The sequence below is a fragment of the Peromyscus maniculatus genome, chromosome X (assembly GCF_049852395.1).
Source record: "Peromyscus maniculatus bairdii isolate BWxNUB_F1_BW_parent chromosome X, HU_Pman_BW_mat_3.1, whole genome shotgun sequence".
Classification (NCBI taxonomy): Eukaryota; Metazoa; Chordata; class Mammalia; order Rodentia; family Cricetidae; genus Peromyscus; species Peromyscus maniculatus.
In genome coordinates, this window is record NC_134875.1 from 38,331,551 (window position 1) to 38,354,536 (window position 22,986).

General features: G+C 45.8%; 1 protein-coding gene across 7 annotated transcripts in view; it reads left to right on the forward strand.

The window, feature by feature from the left end:
• The window catches only part of Septin6 (septin 6), a 139,874-nt gene that overhangs the window by 65,304 nt on the left and 51,584 nt on the right, over nucleotides 1-22,986 (forward strand). For all 7 annotated transcript variants that reach the window (XM_076562973.1, XM_015987097.3, XM_015987096.3 and 4 more), the window contains one exon: nucleotides 15,131-15,245. In XM_076562973.1, coding sequence (XP_076419088.1) covers nucleotides 15,131-15,245 — 115 coding nt within the window. The remainder of the gene's footprint in view (nucleotides 1-15,130; nucleotides 15,246-22,986) is intronic.

A 22,986-nucleotide genomic window follows, 5' to 3' on the forward strand; every position in this document is an offset into this window, starting at 1 on the left:
GCATCCAGGAGCAGAGGCAAGGCGGGACTTTTGCTCCCAGGGTCAGCAGCTCAGTCCCCTCTCTCCCCAGCGCTTCCTGGAGACCTGTGGTGGCGGGAGGGTGGGGGGCGATTGGCAATGCCTACTGGCGGGCAGCTGAACTTGCATAGCGGGAGAAAGCTGCAGTGAGCGCCTCCGCCTCCCTTGCTGCAGCTGTGGCCCCGCTGCTGGGGCGTTGCCGAATGAATGGCCGCATGAGTACGGAGCCCTCCGGGTCCCTGTCCCCTTAGCTTGGCAGCACCCCTGGGCACAGCTGCCTGCTGGGACTCCAGCTTGCTCAGAATGAGGGGCGCGAAGCTGAGGGTAGCCTGGGACCAAAGGCAGAGTGTGGAGAGGGGGCGGGGAGATGAATGGCTGGAGTAGGGTTTCTCCATATGCATTACATATGTGACTGCGTCTCTGTGTGTATCAGTGTGTATGCATATATGTGCATGGGCGCCCTCCTGCCTTCCCCGTGGCAGGGTTATGTGACCCTGAATGAGTCGGCCTGTTTCTCTGTGCTCACCTCTAGGGTGTGTGTTCCTGCATCCCAATGCCTCTGTGTCCACTTGTGCTGAGTCCCGCAGGGTCCCACTTGTGCATCTGTGGAAGGGGGTGGTGCAGTTCACCCAGCCTGTAGGTGGCTGGCTGCGTATTTTGGCACATTTCCGAGCGCTTCTTTGAGGGTCGGTCTTGGGTTCAGTGTGCATGGGTTTGTATGCTAAAACCTGTGGCGCTGATATCTTTCTGTAGAGACTGGGGAAAATAGCCTGAGAACTGCAGAAGCAGTGTTCCCTCTCTTTTGGTGGCGACCAACTGTGGGGGAAAAAATCATTTTAAAAACTAAAGTTTTCCAGCCTGGGATGTGCAGAGAAATCATTCATACTCAACAACTGGAGGCTCCATGTTTGTTTGTTTTTAGATCAGAAGTTTGGTTACAAAGAGATGATTCCATTTGTGGGAACGATCTAGTTTTTCTATTCCACCAGCACACCAGCACCATAAGTAGAAGCAGAATGAGGTCGAAGGCGCAGGCATAGCCCACTACCCCGAATACTACTGGAGGAGAAATGATAGCCTTGTAAGCTCACATTTATTTAGTGAACTAGCCGTGCAATGTAACTCCAGCACAAAAGGCGGGGGTAGGAAGCAGCCTGTAGGTATTTGATGTAATTGCAATTGATTTGTTTTCTAAATCTGAATCCAGAATCTGATAGCATTTTTTTCGACAGATAGAGAAATTTATTGCATTTCCTGTCTGGCTTTGGAAGGTCAGGGTCGTTTATTTGAAACCTTCTTTACCCCCTGGTACACCCCCAGCACAGAGCTCCTTATGCAGACACGGTGTGGAAGGCAGAGGCAGATATGAGACAGCTCTTGATGATGATGGAATTGGAGAGATTTCTCAAGACTGACACTGTAATAGTTTGAGAAAAACCAGGGCAATTTCTTCTCTGCATTTTAAAGATGCCATAGTTTTAAGTAGATGAATCAGTTTCCTGGATTACACTTGCTCTAACCTTAGTGACCAAAAAAGAAAAAAAAAATTACACTGGTGATTTTCTTGTCATGATGAATTTTCATGGATCTGCCCTCACCAGTTTCCCTTTCCTGGATTGGGGTTGCAAGGCTGATATTGGCAAGGGATTTCAGAAGGCTGCTTCACCATAGGCACGACTCAGGCAACCTAGAGATCACCTTTGTTCTGCAAATGGGGCTGCAGTAAGGGATGGTGTAGGGGCTTTTGATTTGCTCTGGGTGGTTCCAGTTTCCTCTGGCTGGCCTTACCACATTGTATACTGAAAAACATAATTGTATGGCAAATTCTGAAGTGGCCCAAGCACTTGAGACTTTGTTATCATGACAAATGGGTTTCTGGGAAAGCTGACGTCACTCTCCATGCTTCCCTCCCCCAAGCTAGGGAAGCTCTTATTTATGTGTCATTTGTCTCTCTGCTTTCCTTTGTGTCTGCAAGAAGTTGTAATTCACCAGGGGAGGCTGGAATTAACTCAAGAGACTTTGAGTGGCTGGTTACTTCTGATTTCTTCAAAGGAATAAGTGTTTAGGGCTTGGGAAGAGAAGGCCTGAGAATCATGCTATGTGTGGCAAGCTTTGAAGTTCTTAGTAAACTGAGGCACGATGCCATGTGAGTAGTGTCTTGGTGTGTATGTTCTTCACAGTCTCTGGAGGATCACTGTGACCAAATACCGCTAGTAGTAAAATGGCGTGGGAGTTGTTCTTGTAGGCCTTACATTTGGGTGTTCGTTCATGCATCTTGAAAGTTCATAGCTCAGTTGTATCCCATCTGAATGAACACCACAAAGGATTCTGTATTTCTCCACCATTGCTATGAATACTTGTTTGACTGATGTGAACAACACTATGGCCAGCCCTTATAAACCATACAAAAAAAAAGGTAGCATACATATATACAGCTCATGACTTTCAAAGTTCCAGCTTAGTTGGAGATGCAAATTGTGGATACTGATACAATTAAGAAGAAGTAGAAGATTCTTGGGGTGCTTCCATCTGTGACGTGACTCGGACTGTCATTGCTCTGTCTAGAGATGTTACATGACTGATGTGAAGGTGACCTAGGAAGGCACAGTGCAGTCATCAGAATCTCTATATCTACTGGCACCTTGATTCTAGTTTTCAGGATTGCATTTTCGGTTCGGACTGTAAGTACTGTGCTTTGGAAAGCAGAGTGTGGTTGAGTCTGGCTTGAACAAATACCACCCACAATGCGATCAGCGTTACTTTTTCCAGTTACAGTCCATTAAGCCACTGCCCCTAATGAAAGACCTTGCAGGGACTCTTACAAGAGTTGTCTTCGCCAGGACTGCCCTGAAGGAGTTGTCCTCAAGTTACCACCTGCCATTGAGGAGAAGACTGCTTCTGCATTCTGGTCTTACAATTAGTAACAATTACTCACTCTTATCTTTTGTTTGTTCGTTTGTTTTGAGACAGACTTTTACCTGTCCACCAAGGTTAGTCTGGAACTCCTGCCTTGGGTGCTCTGGATTGCAGTTACTTCACGGTTTTCCTCTTGATGCTCCTCCTTAATTCTTAATCACTAAAAGTAATAATTGTTCTCAAAAGAGAGAGAGAAAACCAAACCCCATAGATCTACCTGAGGCTATAGTACGGAATGAAGTTTACATGGCCCCAAACAGTGAAAAACTGTTGATTCCAAGTCAAGGGAATAGGGGTAATCATTACATAGTTTCCCAACTTTTTTGTACCTTTAAGATTTGTCAGAAACATTAGAGAAGCTGGGTGTGGTGGCGCATGCCCTTAATCCCAGCACTCAAGAGCAGAGCCAGGCGGATCTCTGTGAGTTTGAGGCCAGCCTGGTCTACAGAGTGAGTTCCAAGACAGCCAGAGCTGTTATATACATAGGGAGAACCTGTGTGTAAAACAAAAATTAAAGGAATGTTACGGTACCAGCCCCCTGTGTAAGGCCTCTTCCTTCAAAAGGGTTTGCAGTCTAATGGTGGGGGCAGACGCAAATCTTTATGTAGGGCTCAGTGGGTTAAAAAAAAACACTTAGGGGCCAGGCGGTGGTGGCGCACGCCTTTAATCCCAGCACTCGGGAGGCAGAGGCAGGCGGATCTTTGTGAGTTCGAGGCCAGCCTGGGCTACCAAGTAGGTTCCAGGAAAGGCGCAAAGCTACACAGAGAAACCCTGTCTCGAAAAACCAAAAAAACAAAAAAACAAAAAAAAAAAAAACACTTACCACAGAAACTTGACATTTCAGGTGATCTCTTAACAAAACCCTCTGGCCTGTGCACATGTGCCATGGCATGCAAGTCCCCACACACATCCTGCACACACACACACACACACACACACACACACACACACACACACACAATAATGAAGTTTTAAAAATTCCTACTTAATTATCATCATCTTAAGTGCTAAAGAGGAGAACTACTGCCTGCCATGAGAAGTCATCATAGGGGACCGAATTCAGCTATGGATGAAGGCTGTAAGCGATAGGAAAGGCTTCCTGGGGGCTTCTGGATAGGAAAAGGGTAGGTGTGAAGATGGGTGAGATCACACTTCTGCCACTTGCTTGGGAACAGTTCATTTGTCAATTCACCCACTGCTGTTTTCATTCATTCTTCAACATTTATTTATCGGGCACGGACTCTGCCAGGTCCTATGCCAAGTGCTGGGGATGTAGTGGTGGCCAAGGCATGGAGGAACTCTGCCCCTCCTCAGAGCTGCCAGATGAGGCAAATGAGCCCTGTTTTCTCTTGACATTTTAAACCCAGGAAATGTGTTAGTGGTGTATTTATTACAAAACTTGATTACAGTAGACTAATAGGTCTGTATAATAAAATGAGAGTTTGATCTGCAATCATATGCACAGCATTTACTTTGTGTCTGATATAAATATTCTATTAATTGCTGGCTTTGTTACTAGTATGGTCCCGCACCTTGTGTTCTGTAAGGGAACAACCCCATTGCTTTAACTTAGACAAAACTAATTAGGAAAGTTAGTCTGCTGGGGGAAAAAACACTATTATAATTATATAGCACTGGTTTCCAGACTTGCTGGGATTGCTAGATTGTCAAAGCCATGACTTAATATTAGCATGAACAATTGAGAAGGCCTTTATTTCTGTGTGCATTGAAACTGCATACCAGACACATGGAAAGAAGAAAAAGGGATGGGGAGGGGAGGCGAGGTGGGGAGGGAGAAGAAAGAAAACCTTGCATAGTTGTAGCCTGCTTAGCTCTCTCAAAATGCTTCCATCTGTATGATTTCATTTCCCCCAACAACTTCCTGGACAGGTATTCCTGGTCTCTTCATGTTATGCCTGCAGCAAGCAAGAGACTTAGTCCAAAGTGTTATTGCCGGCTAGTGGACAGAACAATGAAACACCCACCAGATCACACAGACTCCTTTTGAAAGGCACTGGCCTTTCCAAGGTGTCTCTAAGAAGTTAAAATTCTGCCACGTCCTCATTTCTCCCTCTTCTCCGTGCATCCGTCAACATCCCCAAAGCGGTCAGAGAAAAGCAGACTTGAGTGATGTGGAGACTCTGATGTTAAAAAGATTCTCAGCTTAAATCCAAGATAGCATAGTCACGGGTTGTGTGGGTTTTCTTTCTTTCTTTTTTTTTTCCTTCTCTCTCTCCATATTGCTTTAAATAAAAATCTTGGAGCCACCAGCCATGTAATGATGGCTTATTTTAAGTAACAACTGGAGGGGGTACAGAATAAATTAGAAACACAGACCCCCTCCCCCCTCAGTTTGGCAGGAGGCTGCTGCTGCTGCCGGGATTTGAAACCGTGGGTTTCTCGGCTGCCTGCACAGAGGAAGGAGGCCACATGCTCAGGAGAGTGAGAACTAATGTTATCCTCTTCTCCAGTGTCTTCCCACTAGAGACAGCCATCTGCTGAATTATGCAGCAGGCTCTCAAGCTGGCCCTGGAGTTGGGTCATTCCTGTGACCAGGGACTGATTTCCAGGCTGTCTCAGGGACAAGTCTCAGGGACAAGCCTCAGGGTTCCGGTTCCCCCTGCCAGGACTCTCTCCCAGCCCTAACGAGGGCCCTGGGGTAACAGGAGCAGAGCTCTGCTCTCCCAGCCCTGATGAGGTGCGAGGTGGTGTTCAGTTTCACGGCAGAGGCCCCCAGCTCTGAACACTGGCGCAGAAGCAAGAACGGGTTTTTTTTTTTTTCAGATCCCCATTAAACGAGACCAGATGGAGGCAGAGGCAAATTCAGGCTCCCCAGAGGGTAGTTGGGCATTTACCCAGAGGCCTATGGGTAAACCTTTTCTTCCCGCCCCCCCCCAAAAAAAAAAACCAGATTGGAGGTAACAATGACCAGAACACCTAGAAAATGGTTCAAACTGTATGACTTGAAGGAGATGTGTATGGCTTTTGTGGGAACATTGACCCACCCAGAGCAGGGGTCACCCCTGGCCTGAAGTGGAGATATTTTACCAGACAATGGTGTGTTGAGTTAGGTAGACTCATTAGCTCTGGGGCTCTTGAGTAGAGCTGGGCAGCTGGCCAAGCCTAGGATCAGGCTAGAGTCAGAAGAGAGAGAAGGAAAGAAGGAGAGAGAAAAGTAGGGGGGAGAGAGAGGGGGAGAGGGAGAGAGAGAGAGAGAGAGAGAGAGAGAGAGAGAGAGAGAGAGAGAGAGAGAGAGAGAGAGAGAGAGAGAGAAGAGCTGGGGCATAGACCTCAGGAGCCTTGGTTGCCTTGGTTGCCTTGGGCTGGCCAGAGCTATCATGGTTTACCCACAAGCTTCCAGTTCATTTTCCTTGTCCTTTCTCACTCCTACCTGCATCAAGCCAGGAGCCTCATGGCCTGGAATTTTAGCAGCAGGAAGAAATACATCTGGTATTTAAGTCAGCTTTTCCATCTGAGAGAAGTAGTCTGCCTGGATCCTAGCATCATTCTCTGCCACTAAATCACTGGATGACTCGGGACAAGTCATCTCCTCCACTCCCAGGCTCCATTTCCCCCTTTGCATAAAGAGGCCCGGGGTCAGGCGATCTTTAAGGGAGTTTCCAGCTCTCCAGTTGTGCTGTCCTTGTTCTCCAGGCTCAATTCTATTAGGTCCTTGTCTGCTTCTGCTTCTGAATGAGGCGGCAAAACTGAGCTCCACCCTTCCCTCCTTCAGCCTTGAGCTGAGCGAGGAGAGAGTTTTGGAGAAGGAACCTTGCTTTTAGCTCAGCAGGGTCTCTGCAACTGAACTAGAAACAACCATTTGAAAGCGGCCTGTCTGGCTAGGTATATATAGCAATTGGCTTTTTATAAAGATACACGACAACTGAATGTTTGTCTGTGGAATCCCACTTTAAATGCACCAGGAGAGCTGGCTAGTTAATGGAGTCCTGCTGTGAACCCTTTTACAGAATGAGAAGCCACTTTGGCATTTATCTTCGGTATTAAAATCAGTTTCATCTATCGGTGTTGCCAAAGAGATGCTTTCATCCTTGTATAGTAAAGATGGTCTCCTTTGTGTTTCCTTGAGGTCCCCTAAACTGCTTCCCCACTGAGGCTTTGGCAAGCCTTAATTTCTCCTAAGAATGGTCCCTAAATTTCTCTCCCAGCCAGGACATTATAGCGATAGTTTTCTCTTAGTCCTGGTTTAGCAGTCCATGAAAACTCCTGGCATTTGATGAGTTGGGTACACTCATTTTTACTTTTTTCTTGTTAAAGTTTTGGACCTTATTGGTTTTCTGTGGCTCTCAGGACTGATGGTATAGTACTTTCCATTCCTTTGTCAACACTGAAGGCTACAGATGGGATTTTATCGGGACTTCTGACATACTTCAGGACACATGATTTGTCTTCTGGTTTACACAATTCTCTAATTATGTTGTACTGTTTAATAGTCAGTTATAAGTAGTAAGAAGTCACAATAAAGGAAGATAGTAAGAATCTGTTGTATTGTTGGTAAAAACAAATGTCTTCTATACAATAAAATTGCCCAGATGCTAAAGGCTGCACTTAACCAAACTTGCTGATTATCTGTTTGTAAAGCATTTTCTGGTTGAAGTTGAACATTTTTCTAAAATATCTGAGGCTACTTTCCTGCCTAGGAATGTATCATCATAGAGTCTTTTTTCAAAACAAAACATTTTTTCCAGATTAAAAAACTAGAGTATGCCTATTCTAGAAAAAAGAGTGGGCAACAGAAAGGGTACCAGCGAAGTAACCTGTTAACACCAGGTTTCTCACTGGGATGCTCCTGTGTATGTAAGCTTTTGTTTTGTTTTGTTTCGCTTTATATAACAGTTTTTGGCAAATATTTCCTCAGGTCATTAAGCACTCTTAGAAAATATTTTCATTAGTTGCTTAATATTCCATCATATGTCATTGGATCGATGAGTTGGTTTTGCAAGTCTAGGAGATTTGCAGTTTCTCAGTGCCGGAATGATGATGGAGTGTGGGGAAGGGGGAAGGATTGCCCACCACCAAGCAGTCACTGAGGCTGGTGACCAGGTTTCAGCATCTGTCTGCTTTGCTAACACTGGAGTACAAAAGACCGGAGGAGAAAGTTAAGGGAAAGCCGAGTCATAGGTCATGAGTTCCAAACGTTTCCCCCTCATCCTTCAGGATGACACGTGCGAACTTGGCTACCTCGGGTTTGAACAGAGACAGGAAGTTCTCTATTGACACAGGTGGGCCCAGTTCCCAGAGGCCCCGCTTAACGACCTGCTTTCTCTGCCCGGGCTGTTGGAGAGGCAGCGGGCAGTGGAGGACAGCACTTGCCTATTGAGTGCTTCTGGGACTCTTTACTTCCAAAAAAACAGCAACGGGAGAAAGATACACAGCTGGAAGCGCCGTAACTCGTTGCTCTTAATATGTACTGTACGAATATTCAATTAAAAACCGAAATTGGTGTGTCCTCGGAGGAGGCAGAAGAGGAGAAGAGCGGCGTTTCTGCCTCTCATACAAAATGTGGTATAACGTCTTTCAAAACCGCAGGTGACTGCAGATGAGGAGCAAACAGGAAATGGAACTGGGAGGAGGGAAGTGGGGGCTCTCTCAGTTCTCAGGAGCACCTTCTCATTTGCCTTCCTTTAGCTCCTCGCGGACTCTATGTCCTAGCTAATTAACCCTAGTACAAAGCCGAGGGAGCAAGAACTTTCCTTTTCTTACTAAAAAAAATTCTATACATTGCCGAGCAGTGGTGGCACAGCCTTTAATTTCAGCACTCGGGAGGCAGAGCCAGGCGGATCTCTGTGAGTTCGAGGCCAGCCTGGTCTACAGAGCGAGATCCAGGACAGGCACCAAAACTACACAGAGAAACCCTGTCTCAAAAAACACAAAAAACAAAAACAAACAAACAAAAAAAAAAAAAGAAAAAAGAAAGAAAAGAAAAGAAAAATATCTATAAATTATTTCAGGTAACATGTGAGTTCATCTGTGTTATAAAAGAATCAAACACCACACACAAAAACTGATTACACTTCTGAGTAGGCCCCTGGTTTCCATTTCCTGTCCCCTGAGATAACTACTGGTATCTTTTGGTTTGGTGTCTTTTCATGCATCTGTCTAAGTATTCTCATACACATATACAGACCTTTTTGGACATACATGTACTCATTATGCATATCATTCTACAACTTCTGTTTTCTGTCTTATACTATGTCTTGGAGGTATTCACATCAGTACAGAGTGTTCCAGAACACGCGTGTTCATTAGTTTTCAGTTGTCCAGCATTTAAGGAGTGTCTAGTTTTTCATGACTATAAACTATGCATTAGTGTATTTCCTCACACAGAAACCCTTGTACAGTTGTGTGAGGTTCCACAGAACAGATTCCAAGAGGCAGTGGCGGGATTATGGTAGATTAATGATTTGAGTGATTGTTGCTACTCAGGCTAGCAAAGTAAGGTTTCAATGTTAGAGTGCTGGGCCAGGTTGCCGCTTCTGTCTCCTTTTCTGCACATTGTAGTCAAGTGAACATTCAATTAACTGCAATCAGAGTAATTAGGAGCTCAATTAATTATATCACCTTAAGGAGAAGGACTAAGGAGATAAGGCATCAGAGGTGTCGTAAGAGAGAAGGAAAGACACTTCCAGGGCTTGTCCTGGGGTCAGTGGACAATTACAGTATTTTGTCTGTAATTTGCATGCACATATTTCACTCTGAACAAGGATGATCTTGATGTAAGATTAATCAAAGCAAGACAGGTGCTCTCCAGACAGAATTTCCTAAATCAAGAACTGTACAAATGTTTTTGGATGCTTTCTTAACCACAGAGATTGAGACAAAATTTGACTCCTTCAACCTAGTAAATAGCAAGAATAACACATCAACCAGGTCCCATGTCCCACGGCTCCAGGTTCTTTAGTTAATTTAGGTAAAGCGGACACTGGGTAAAAGACACAGAAGAAATAAACACTCCAAGTCACCAGTGACATCACTAAATGCAAATCTGTCGTTACATCTCTGTAATTCTTCGTACTTGTATTTCTCGCTTCAGATGACAGGAAACGGGTCTTCTTTTGCTTTTCTGATTATTCCCCCCTCTTGGCAAAATCCCCTTCACCTTCCCATTTTTCACGGGTGTTCCCTATGCTCACTCTTTAGCGTCCCCCCCTTTACTGCCTCTCCCAGAGCAATCCAATTTGCTCTCTCTCACTCCTCAAATTTCTATCGCACCCTTAAGTGCTGTCTGGGCCTCAAACCTCACGATGTTAACTACTTATTGACTTTCTTACCTATCTCACCTGGAAATCAAATCTTCTTTCCCTTGATGCATGGAAGGCTCTTGCAAATCAAAGAGAAAAGACAAACATGTATTTTTTTAAATGGGCAAAAGCACGATTAGATAATTTACATACACAATACACATACACAGCTGAAAGGTTTTTTTAATGTTTACTATCACTAATAAAATGCAAATTAAAGAGTACCATACCATTTTCCAATGAATCAGTTCACAGTAGATAGAAGCCCATGAAACTTCATGGGTACACAAACATGTACATAGTAGTGATAGAAACACTCAGTAGCACTGTCCTCTGTTAAGTCATGCATCAATCAGTGTTTAAAGTGTGTGAACCTTTGGAGCTAGCAAGGTGGCTCATCGGGTAAAGGTACCTGCTACCAATCCTGAACACTTGAGTTTGGCCCCTGAGACCCACACAGGAGGCTGTAACTGCAGATTGCTTTCTGACCTCCGCGTGTGCACTGTGGCACGTGTGCTGCCACACACAAACAAGCGAATAAGTAGATGTCAAACATATATGGCCCTACCGGGTGGCGGTGGTGGCACTCGCCTTTAATCCCAGCACTTGGGAGGCAGAGCCAGGCAGATCTCTGTGAGTTCGAGGCCAGCCTGGTATACAGAGTGAGTTCCAGGACAGGCTCCAAAGCTACACAGAGAAACCCTGTCTCAAAAAAAAAAAAAAACCAAATAAATAAACAAACAAACAAAGTAAGTAAGTAAATAAGTAAGTAAGTAAGTAAATAAATAAATCTGGCTCTTTGTTCTAGCAGGCTTTAATTTTAGGAAATACAGACATTCACCGCCCTACAAAACAACTGTTCTTTTTTTTTTTTTTTAAGTAGAAAACCTGGAGACACACATCAAATGTCCAGTAGTAGAAGTTATATTAGGAACAGGTGGCAGGTTCCTGCATGGGTATGCTATATGGCCAATAAAAGTACTGATTTGGGGCCTAGAGAGATGGTTCAGTGGTTATGAGCTCATTGCAGAGGATCTGCATTTGATCCCCAACACTCACATCAGGCGGCTCACATTTGCCTCTAACTCCAGCTTCAAGGGACTCAGCAGCGCCCCCTTGTCTCCACCCGCACTCCTGTACACATACCCATACACAGATACACACAAGTGCGCGTCTTTGAAAATAAAATAGATCTTCAAAAAGATGCTGCTCTAAGGAAATGAATAATTTAGAAGTATACCTAGGGCTGGAGAGATGGCTCAGAGGTTAAGAGCACTGGCTGCTTCTCCAGAGGTCCTGAGTTCAATTCCTAGCAACCACATGGTGGCTCACAACCATCTGCAATGAGATCTGGCGCCGTCTTCTGGCCTGCAGGCATACATGCAGGCAGAACACTGTATACATGATGAATAAATCTTGGGGAAAAAAAGTTCATATAAAAAAAAAAACCAAACAAGCAACAAAAAAAGAAGTATACCTAGTTACTCAAGAAAACATCTGTACTAAGTGTCAGGGTATTAAGTCAGATCCTGCCAAGGAACAGATAACAGTGTCCCTGTTTTGTTAAGTAAAGGTGTACTGACTGGCAGGAAATCCATGCGCATATTGCTCATCTTGGGAGAATGAGAATATGATAGATGCTTTTTATTTTATTCCTGATAATTTCTGTGTTTTCTAATAATTTCTGCTGAGTATGACGGCACAGACCTAATCTGAGCATTTGGGAAGCAGAGGCAGAAAGATCAACAGTGTAAGTAAGACTTTACAATATGTTGAATTTGAGACAAGCTTGGGCTACTTGAGACCCTGCCCCCAAATGAGAATTTACCAAACACCTACCATGAACCCACCATTATTTTCTACAGCAGTATAAAGATCCCCCAAACAGGAAAAGGAAGAACATAGGATTTACTCTACAAGCAATGAGCTTGGGGAATTTGGGGTGTCTTGAGCAGGGAGTGCCATGATCCATGTAATATTTCAAAATACATTTTTTAGATTTATTCTAGGTGATGAGGGTTTTGCCTGCCTATATGTCTACTCTCCATGGGTGTGCCTGGTGCCCTCAGAGGTCAGAAGAAGGCAGCGGATTCCCTGGAACTAGAGTTAGGAACCACATTGAGTGTAGGGAACCAAGCCTCTGCAAGAACAGAAAGTGCTCGTAACTGCTGACCCATCTCTCCAGCCCCACATGCAGGAGTTGTCGTAAAGTTCATTCCATCTGCAGATACGTGACTGGAAGAACAAGAAAGTAGGGGCAGGGTATGTCTCCAGTGGTACTGAATTGGCAGGCTGACATCCACACACCTTGAGGGGAAGAAAATTCTGGTTAAAGTCGACTGAACTGACTTGAGACTCAAGCAGGGAACTGGGCTTGGGAGCACAGTGTAGTTGTAGAACTGAGTGGTAGAGGGTGCGGATTAGAGTTGTGTGCCACCACGCTCCATTTAGGTGGCGCTAGGAATTGAACCTAGGGCTTTGTGTGTGCCACGCAAGCATTCTACCAACAGAACTACATCCTGGGCCTCATATTTGGGAATTCTTTCACAGTGAAGTGAATTTTAAAGGTAAGATGCTCCCCCCACTGCCTGCTATCTTTAGCTTGAGAATTCCTGGGACTTCAGAGCCCTTGAAGTTTCATAGTGCTGAATTTGGAGACAGGAAGAGATGATAAAATATGGCTCAGGAAACCTCAACTCTGAGTCTGTCCCAATTTTGAGGCCTGCTACGTAGGAGGCTCCCTGGAGAGAGCATATTGGCTCTTAAGTCTCTTTGCTTTGCCGAGGGCTGAGAACCAACAGCAGTAAACTTCCAGCTTACTGTTTGCTTTAAGGAAAAAAGAAAAACGGGCAAGTAGGGAAAGGGACGTGGAAACGGGTGAAGTGAGTGTGGAGCAGAGTGTTGTACATCCCTCATGAAACCCCTTGTCTTTAGGTGAGCAAAGGCTGCATCAACCTGACTTGATGGCATATGGCAGTCTTTCGAGTGCGCTCTGCTGGAAGTTTGTGTGGAGAAAAGTGAGAGGGGAATGAACATGCCAGATGGTAGTCACCAGCACAAGCTCTTGGAGGATCCAGTGACACTGGTGGGAGCGAGGAGATTCCCCCCAGCCCCAACTAGGTGGAGGGGCCGTGTGACTCCATCCGTGGCTGAGCGGCTCCTCCGCTGTGGCATCCCATCCATTTTGGTGTGACACCTAGTCTAGCAGCGAGTCCAGTCAGCATACGAGCTGCCTGCTGGCACAGCCTGGGATGCTGGTGCAGGCCTCCTGGCACAAACCATGGCCTTTTGGGTTGCTCTTGGCATCTTGCTGGTTACGGAAAGTTTGGTGCAGCCTCGCCCCACAGAATCCCTGCCTGTTTCCATAGCCCATCATTTTTGTGAAGCTCGGCTGCCTCCGGCTTCCACTCCCCACCTTTCTCCTGACACCCCACCCTTGGCTGTGACCGTTAGCAGTTGGCATATGTCTTGAGTACATGCAGGCCCTTTTCGTCCTTCCCCTTGATTCCTTGGAAGTCTGCCTCAGTTTGAGACTCTCCTTGTTTATAAAACCATTACTATAAGAAGTCTTGGCCCTCTGCTTTCCAGGGCTGGGAGTGGCTTGGCTGACCCCTGCGGAGTCAAGGGAGCCAGAGGAAGCCTGGAGACAGTTCCCTTCAAGCTGGAGAGAGCTACAAGTGTTTTAGTGCATGATGGGCCAGCTTGGGGTCCAAGGATAACCTTACAGCGCTGTAATAAGGGCAGCTACTATCTGGATGCTTTCCACATGCCAAGCAGTATGCTTTGTGCATAAGGAGTATGGTCCTATGCAGTCTGCACATTAACTACTAACTCCTGCCTTTAAAAGGGGGAGACTGAGAATTTAAGTAACTTGTTGGAGGTTGAACTGCAGAGTTTGGCCTCTGACTCAGACCTGCCTGATTCAAAAGTCTGTGTTTTTTTTTTATTTTTTATTTTTTTTAATTTAATTTAATTTTATTTTTTTTTGGTTTTTTGAGACAGGGTTTCTCTGTGTAGCTTTGCGCCTTTCCTGGAACTCACTTGGTAGCCCAGGCTGGCCTCGAACTCACAGAGATCCGCCTGCCTCTGCCTCCCGAGTGCTGGGATTAAAGGCGTGTGCCACCACCGCCCGGCAAAAGTCTGTGTTTTAAAAAACTATTTTTTACATTGTGTGTGTGTGTATGTGTGTGTGTGTGTGTGTGTGTGTGTGTGTGTGTGTGTGTGTGTGTGTGTGTGTTGGTGCCACACAAGTGTGGAGGTCAGAGGATAACTTATGGAAACTGATTCTCTCCATCCACCACGTGAGTCCCAGGTATCTAGCTGAGGTCATCAGGCTTGGCAGCAAGAACATTTGCTTGTCTGCCCAGATCTGTGCTCTTAACTTCTCCGCTGGGCCACCTTTGTGGGTCTCCAACGTGTCCTAGAAAGAAGATTCACTGATTTCCAAGGGCTTTGGAATATGTATTGAGTGTGTGTACACATATTAAGCTCATTATAAGTATTAATAAGCAGATTGTATCCTCTTGACACCTCTAAAACACATCGTATTGTCTCATGTGATAGATGTGGAAGGGAACTGAGTCCCCGAGAGGTTCCCTAGCCTCTAAATGATTGAGTTGAGATTTCATCCAAGTTGGAACATCCAGTGCTAGCCTGGATAAGCTGCCCGCATACTCTGTCCTGTCCAGAACTACAGTGGTATTTCTTACTGAACCTATTGGATACCCGTACCCAAGCACCCATGATTTCCAAGCTGATGGGCCATTTTGCTTTGGAGTGTGTGTGTTGGGGGGTGGCTGAGGGAAGAGATGACACATTGGGCCTTTGTGGTTGTTACTTCCTGGCCCAGGATAGAGTGCATGTGGATAGAGCGCGGAGATCCAAATGGCTTTTAAGCACATTGTCATTCTTCTCTCCTCCCTCCCTTTCCAAATTAGGGCGAAGGTTGCCGAACTGTCCCCCTGGCTGGACATGTGGGGTTTGACAGCTTGCCTGACCAGCTGGTGAATAAGTCAGTCAGCCAGGGCTTCTGCTTCAACATCCTGTGCGTGGGTGAGTATTTCCATGGCAGGAAATTCTATTACAGGATATAGATTCTTAATGGCTAGATGTGGCTCTGCAGGTAATTAGGTTAAATAATGGGTCCTTCTCATCTAGTTGCAAGCTTGCCCCCCTCCTTCTTCTCTCATCCCTTTGTTTATTTTTGTAAGCGACCAGCTGCAATTATTTTTTTTTTCCTCTGCCCAGACCAGAATCTGGGGCCATACCTTGGGGGAAAAACAGAGCTTTGTGAGACTCGGTGGAAAATTTTGTTAAAGGGGGCTGGCTGGCTCGGTTCCTGCTGTCAGGTTCTTTTGGATTGCAGAAGATGAGAACCAGGATGGAATGGGGAGGGAGGTGATGGCTGAGGAAATAAAGATGCCTTCCAGTTGTGCGTAGTCGGCTGGGTCTCTGTAGTCTTTGTAGTTGGAGCTTAAGTGTAGGAATCACACGGCCGTGTACCAAGATCTTTCGTTCCCCTACCTGTATCTCTGCCTGGGATTGATTCTGGTATGTTTTGAGACAGAGTCTCATTATGTGGCCTAGGCTGGCATGGAACTCAACAAGTCTCCCAGGCTAGCCTCTAATTCTTGATCCTCCTTCCGTAGCCTCCCAAGTGTTGGGGTTATGGTCCCACGCCACCACACCTATATGAGGAGGCATTGTTTTAGTCCATGTGCTGTGCTGATTCCAGCACACAGAGACTTTAATAATATTTCTGAAGTGAATGAGTAAGCTGAGCCCACAGGAGGCACCCACTGTACTTTTCAGCGGCTTTTTGCATTAGCTGTTCTGCCCCGAGTGGGCCAAGTGAGGCTTGGGAGTCGTATCCTCATCGTCCTGGAGAGGAGAATTGAGGAGGACAGGGATTTACCTGAGGCACCATGGAAAAACGGGCTGAGCTCTCGTTCCTCCCACTGCCTCTGACTGCTGCCAGCAACATCCCTTGAGACCATGAAAGCCCTCTGGAAACCACTGAGTACCATCAAACAAACATGACGGACAATAGTACCTTGTCATTCTTTAAGAATGTGTTCTGAAACCTTAAAAATCCCCAATTTACAAACACAGTGGTAACGTGTAATTTTCACCCCACAGTGTAAGAGAAGTATACCTGCATATTTTCAGTGACCCCCTTCCGAACCTTAATGGTTGCATAAATACCATAATAAAACCAATTTTCACACTGGCTGGAACACTTACACACTTCTGCTAATTTCCTTTTCTTATTTTTGTATAGAGCACATGGGGAACTCATTCACATCATAGATTCAAACGACCACTGAATTACACTTTAGTGTTTAATGTATTGAAAATTTCTTTTTCTGCTGGATGTGTTGGTAGAGGTCTATAATCCCAGCACTTAGGAGACTGAGACAGGAGGATTGTGAATTTGAGTCTAACCCTGGCTGCATGATGAGATCTTATCTCAAATAAATAAATAAATAAATGTCCTCACAGTTTTTTGAAGGCATTTTTTTCTTCACCTCCATCTCCAGTATTCTTTACCATGTCACTTTCTGTAGGGAATTCACTGTACTTGTAAGGACAAACAGAGCAATAAGGTCATTTCTAAATATGGGTGACAGGCAGTCAGCTAGGCTCACTCACTAGCAAAAGTGACTCATTCTTGTGTATCAGCTTTGGAGCCTATGAGACAAAAATATGTGCTTCGTGGAATTACACACGAGAGGCCTTAGAGTCTGCATAGAGGTTGCCAAGTCTTTGAATGCTGGAAGTCTAACTCACAGTCATGTTTAGGTGTTAATTAGGACAGGGACAGAAAATAAAAGCAAGACAGGGTATCAACCTCAAGAAGAAATATCATCACATCTAATATTGGCACTAACAAATTTCTGTTTAGCTAACAAGATCAATCTTTGGCTAATGGCCAACTTATTTCACACAATATTTGATGACTGAAATATTCCAGTACACACACATACCAGATTCCCTTGGCATTCCTCCCAGAGTGCCTTATGACCTGTGCTGAAGTTGAGATTAAAGCAAAATGACAAGCTCACTGTAAGCAACCTTTCAACCTAGAGCAATAGACCGGACTGATAAACCCCTGTGGGTCAGAACGGCACTTGATGGCCAAGTGTACGGAAATTTGTCATATGACTCTTAAGATTCCTTAGTCCCCCAGGATGGGGCAGCCAAGACCAAGACAAGGTGAGTGTGATAGTCAACTCATGCTCCCACTAGGGTATTGCTCTCTACAGTGCTTCAGCATACATCTGAAGACATGAAGTTGCTGAAGGGCCTGGGCAGACTCTCTCAGAAGGGAAGGGAGGGAAGAAAGGAAGACCCTTTTGTCCTCAAGGAGTCATATGTCTTTTCTTTCTCTACTTGTAAAGTTTGAAGAAATGGCTCTCCTCCTATAATGCCCATAGATAGGACCACTAGATAAACCAATCCCTGAACTGAATCAAAAAATGCCTACAGTGTGTGCATCCTCCTCTCTTGCTGTATTCATAGCCTTACCACGGCTCAGGGAACCCTCAATTGCTTCAAGGTCACAAGTGGCTCTGAGACTGCCATCTGAACCCAACTACAGCGCTGGGAATGGTCACTGACTTGGCAGAGTCCAGTGAGGTTACTGAAGGTGATCTCTGCTCCTGCAGGAATTTTAGTGACCATGTTCTTATGCCTAGTACCTGTATGTGACTATCCAATTTACCTCCTTGGTGACTGTTATAAAATGGTTCTGTTTGCTCACAGAAATTGTTTACCTGAAGTATTTTTAGTGTCCAATTACAGCAGAGCTAGCCTGGAGAGCTAGCTGGAGAGCTAGCTGGAGAGCTAGAATAGTTTTTTTTTTTCACATTATTGTTTATCTTGATGTTGGCCCACTGATCTTATGCCCACACCCGGCAGAGTAAGTATTGTACATGTATGTGTGACTATGTGCATGTGTGCTTTTGAGATTGAGAGAGGAGGGGAAGAGAATTTGTATGAATCCACAGCCTAAATTATAGTGCAATAAATTGACTACACCAATAATTTCCATCCATGATTATTATGATTTTTAGCTAAGCATAAAGATGTAAGCATATATGATGAACTCAGTCTGATAGATTCTCTAAGGTTGACAGTAGTTACCAAGTGAGGTGAGATTTCCCCCATCCCCATCCCATCAAAAACCATATCCCAACCCCTTAGCTTTGGAACTTTTGAGTATCTCGTGACTGTCAACATCCATATAGGAGGCCTCAAAAGAAAAACCCGAGCCAGCAACAGCAGCGTTCTGGGGCCTGGTGCTTTGTACTTCTGGGAAAGAGCCCTAACGAGAGTGGCCCATCTAAATGTGCTGGCAGCGCTAATGGCCATGAAGAGCACAAAGGCTCATAATGATAATATTTACTTTGAAGCTGCTCAGGATTCCAGGCTCAACTGGGCTCTGTTGAACTTGGAAAACACACTCAGGACAAGCAGGATTGCGGCTTTCCTGCGGGAGGTGTGCAAAGGGCAGCTGGTAGTCTATAAAGGTCGGGGGCTAATGTTTCCATCCCCTATCTCTGGGAAAGGCCGTTGTTAGCCTGAAGCTGCCACAGCGCTTGGCCATTGGCTGACAAGGCACCATGGGAGAAAACAGTCCATGGGTTGTGGCACCCACTGATTTCCATGGTGTCATTACTTCCCCCACAGCTGACTTTAAGCTATCGGTGTCACAGGACACGGGTTCGGGAAGAGGTACAGGAAGCTGCATGTGCTAGCTGAAACACACCACAGTCTGCCAGGCTCCACCAAGAACAGGAAAGAGAGAGGACAAGGTCACATAGCCAGGCAGGACCTTGTCCCTCTCCACAGACGGCCATGGCTAACTGTAGTTCCTGGAGTATTTCCTTTTGGACACCTCCCTGTTGAGCTCAGCAGCATTTTCTCTTGGCTTATCCCACCATTTACAGCTGAGTGAGACTTCGCTCCAAGTAAACAGGGACTGCGGCTATCTTGCTCTTTGCTGTATTTTCAGCCCCTATAATTGTATCTGGCTATTATCAGAGGCTTTGTAAATGCTTGTTGAGTGACGAAATGAACCCATCTGTCATGCTTGTGGGCCTCGCTCGAGTGTATTGGTTCAAAGCATGGGCTACAGAAGTAGCCTGACTCAGTGAAAACACTGGCTCGGCCATGTATTAGTTTGTGACCTTGGACTGTCATCTCCTCTACAGTGTAGAGAGGAGGAAAACTGGGCCCAGAGAGGAGGAGGAACCTGAACATTCACAAAGCCAGTGGGTGACTTGGTTGACCTATCTATAAATTAAGGGTCACTTGCATCTAGGGGCTGACTGGGTTGTAGTTCAAGGGTAGAACTTTTTTGTTGTTTGCTTGCTTGTTTGAGATAGAGTCTCATTTTGTAGCCCAGGCTGGCCTGGAACTCACAGACATCTGGCTGCCTCTGCCTCCAAGTGTCCCCCTGCACAGCTACGGGTAGAGCTCTTGTTCAACCTGATGGACTTGAGTGCCTGGACTCCATGCTCAGCACTAAAAATAAAAAAACATAGTGTCTACCTTCTAAGCTTGCTGTAAGAAACAAATAAAATCTGTGGAAGCTAAGGGTGTGGCTCAGTAGTTGAGAGCTTGCCTCTTTCCATCCTCAGTACTACAAAAAAAAAAAAAAAAGAAAATACAAATGTATTCACAGCAGTCCTGGCACAGAGCACATAAAAGTGCTCCAAGCAAATACTATTGGTGTATGCCTTGAAGTCCCAGCACTTGGGATGCTGAGGCAGGAGACTTATGAGTTCGAGGGGTCTCAAAACCAAGCCAACCCTTCCCCCACAAAAAAACCCACCTACTATTGCTATTTCAACCTTCCCCTTTTATAGGAAAAAGGACTAGAACCCAGACTGGGACAGGGCTGACATTTTGTCAGATGCAAATGTAGTGCTAGCATATCTAGAATTTTCCTTTCTTTCTTTTCTTTCTTTCTTTCTTTCTTTCTTTCTTTCTTTCTTTCTTTCTTTCTTTCTTTCTTTCTTTCTTTCTTTCTTTCTTTCTTTCTTTCTCATTTTGTTTTTTGAGACTGGGTATCTCCATGTAGCCCTGGCTGTCTTGGAACTCATTCTGTAGACCAGGCTAGCTTCGAACTCAGAGATTCACCTGCCTCTACCTCCTGAGTGCTGAGATTAAAGGTGTGCGCCACCACCACCACCTGGCAAATTTAAATTATTTAAAAAAGACATTTACTTATTTTGTATGTATGAATATTTGCCTGCATGTACATATGTGTGCCTGGTGCTTGCAGAGACCAGAAGACAGTTTTGGTTCCCCTGGAACTGGAGTTACAATCAGCTGTAAGCTGCCATGTAGATGCTGGAAACTAAAACCAAGTCTACTGCAAGAGCAGCCAGTGCTCTTAATCACCGGGCCATCTCTCTAGCCCCTATGTTATTTTTAAAAGTTATTGTTTGCAGTACAATGTCAGCAATAAGCAAAGTGAGAGGTAGAGCATGAGTTCAAAGAGTTAAGAAACCCTGCTCTCCATTGTGACATGCTCTGGGAGGGCTGGAGAGAAGGGGAGGGAAATTGAGCCCTTGGGACTCATTGAGTTTCCTGCTGGAAGCCAGTTGCCCAGTTCCTACCTTCTTGATGAGGCCTGGTGGAATCTGCTGACCTGATCCCAGTTAGGGCACATGTCATATCCCCACACATTTACTACTGGGCCCAAGGCAGTTATAGGGGGAGACAGCATTCTTGTCTCAGGCTGGGTCTGTGCCAGCCATTGAGAGAGGGTATCCCTCCAGCTCCAGGTCCCCCCTGATGGCAACTGAGAGCAGAAGCACTCGAGAGCCTCTGGAGGAGCTGGCTGCATTTTCCGCCTTCTTCTGATGCCTGCGTTTATTGCAATTCCCTAGACATGGCGAATTCTTCTCTTCCAGACCTTCATTATTTAACATCTAGTTGCCACGGCCCTCCTGTTGCTGGCAGGCATCTGGGTGGCCAGTTTCCCTGCCGTTCCTCCCCTGCTGCTCGCCCTACCCCACCCAGCGCCCGTCTCTCCAGCTGTGCAAACAGGGTGGGTCTCTGGCTCTGTAGACCTGCTCCCGAGACCGTCTAAGGGAAGTTCTCGACAGGCCCTGTCAAGTATACAGAGGAGTCTCTGAGAATTCGTAGGCTGTGGAGGCAGTGAGCCCATTCTGGAGGGCTGGGGAGACTGGAGCCCACCACTGTCTAGGAGCAGCAGGGACATTCAGTAATGAGTTCAGGGGACCAAGAGGGGTGAGGTTGAGGCTATACATGGAAGATTCATTAGGCATACACAAAACTGGTTGAAATGGACTGGAAGCGCGGGTGTCCACAGAGAAGTTGACTTGTCGCATGGCAGCAATCCTTGCGTTCCCACCTCAGATTCTGGCCCTGTTTACAGGTGAGCTGTGCCACATCCTTTGGTGGAGTAATGGGTGCCGTGTTCCGCTGCACACCTGAATCTGTCCCCTCCCATGGCAAAGACCTCACTGCACCGGTTATTCTTGGGATCTGAGTACTTTCTTTAGGGGAGGACAGAAAAGAGCCTCTTCTTAGACAGTCGTCCCTGATGATTACAGCAGACCCTGGCTGGAAGCACAATCTGTGTAAGGAACCCTGTCTGTATACCCTGGCAGTTCATCTCCTTAGTCACACCTGGCCAAGAAATAGAGCTGGGGACCTTGGGAACCAGGCTGAATTGAGTGCTCTTTTCTTTCTCTGCATAGAAAGCTCTCGTCGTAGGAAATGTTTATGGGTCGATATTTAGGAAGCTGAGAGGGTACGGGGAGAGGGAGCGTTTTTTATTCCCCATAATGCACTTCTATGCACTGCCTTGCACATGTGTACTGTTGGTCTCAAGGAGAGGTTCGCCAGACCAGGAATTATTCCAGATGAAACCTGACCCCAACCATGAGGATAGGTCAAAGGTCACACAATCCCTCCTTGGCTGGAGAGGGTTAGAAAGAAGCGGGATTATGCTAGTAAAATGGTAGTGTGATCGAAGGTGTCCGGGGAACGGTCCAGGCTCGTTAACTTGTTTGTTTCTTGGTGTGTTTGTCTGAGACAGAGTCTTTCTACATAGCACCTGCTGTCTTTGAACTTACTATGTAGGCCAGGCTGACCTCGAATTTAGATCCACCTGCCTGCGCCTCCCGAGTGCTGGGGTTAAGGGCATGTACCACCTTGCCTAGCCTGTCACTAATTATTGACTTAAAGACCAGGCTGGCCTCCAACTCGATATGTAACAGGTTGATCTTATCCTTCTTATCTGCCTCCATCTCCTGAGGGCCACCTCGCTCAGTTTCTTCACTGCTGGGGATAAATAGGGCTTCAGTTACACTAAGCCAACACTGTAGTCACTGAGCTACATCTCCAGCTTAGCTACCGACTTTTATTCCTAGTATTTATTCTGATTCACTTGGAGTGGGACGAGGCGCCAAGTACAATCTGAAGCCATAGAGATTCTAAGTGCTTTTGGTGACTCGCTCAGCTGCGGGTTCTTATCAGCTTCCTGCCTAACTCCATGTCACCAGCTTCTCTTCAATGTGATTGTGGTGTCTCATTCTCCAAAGACTCCTTGGTTCTAGGCAGTCGTTTGGTATCCTCTAGTCTCCCAGGAATAACCTCCCCAAACCTTTACCAGTCCACCATAACCCTTCCCCCATTTATCGCCCAAGCGTGAAGTTCTAGTGTTTGGATTTATTAGTGTCACACAGCTGACGTGTTAGTTAAGCAAACAAGTGCCGGGTTTGTTTGAGATTGGAGAAGAAGAATTTGTGGC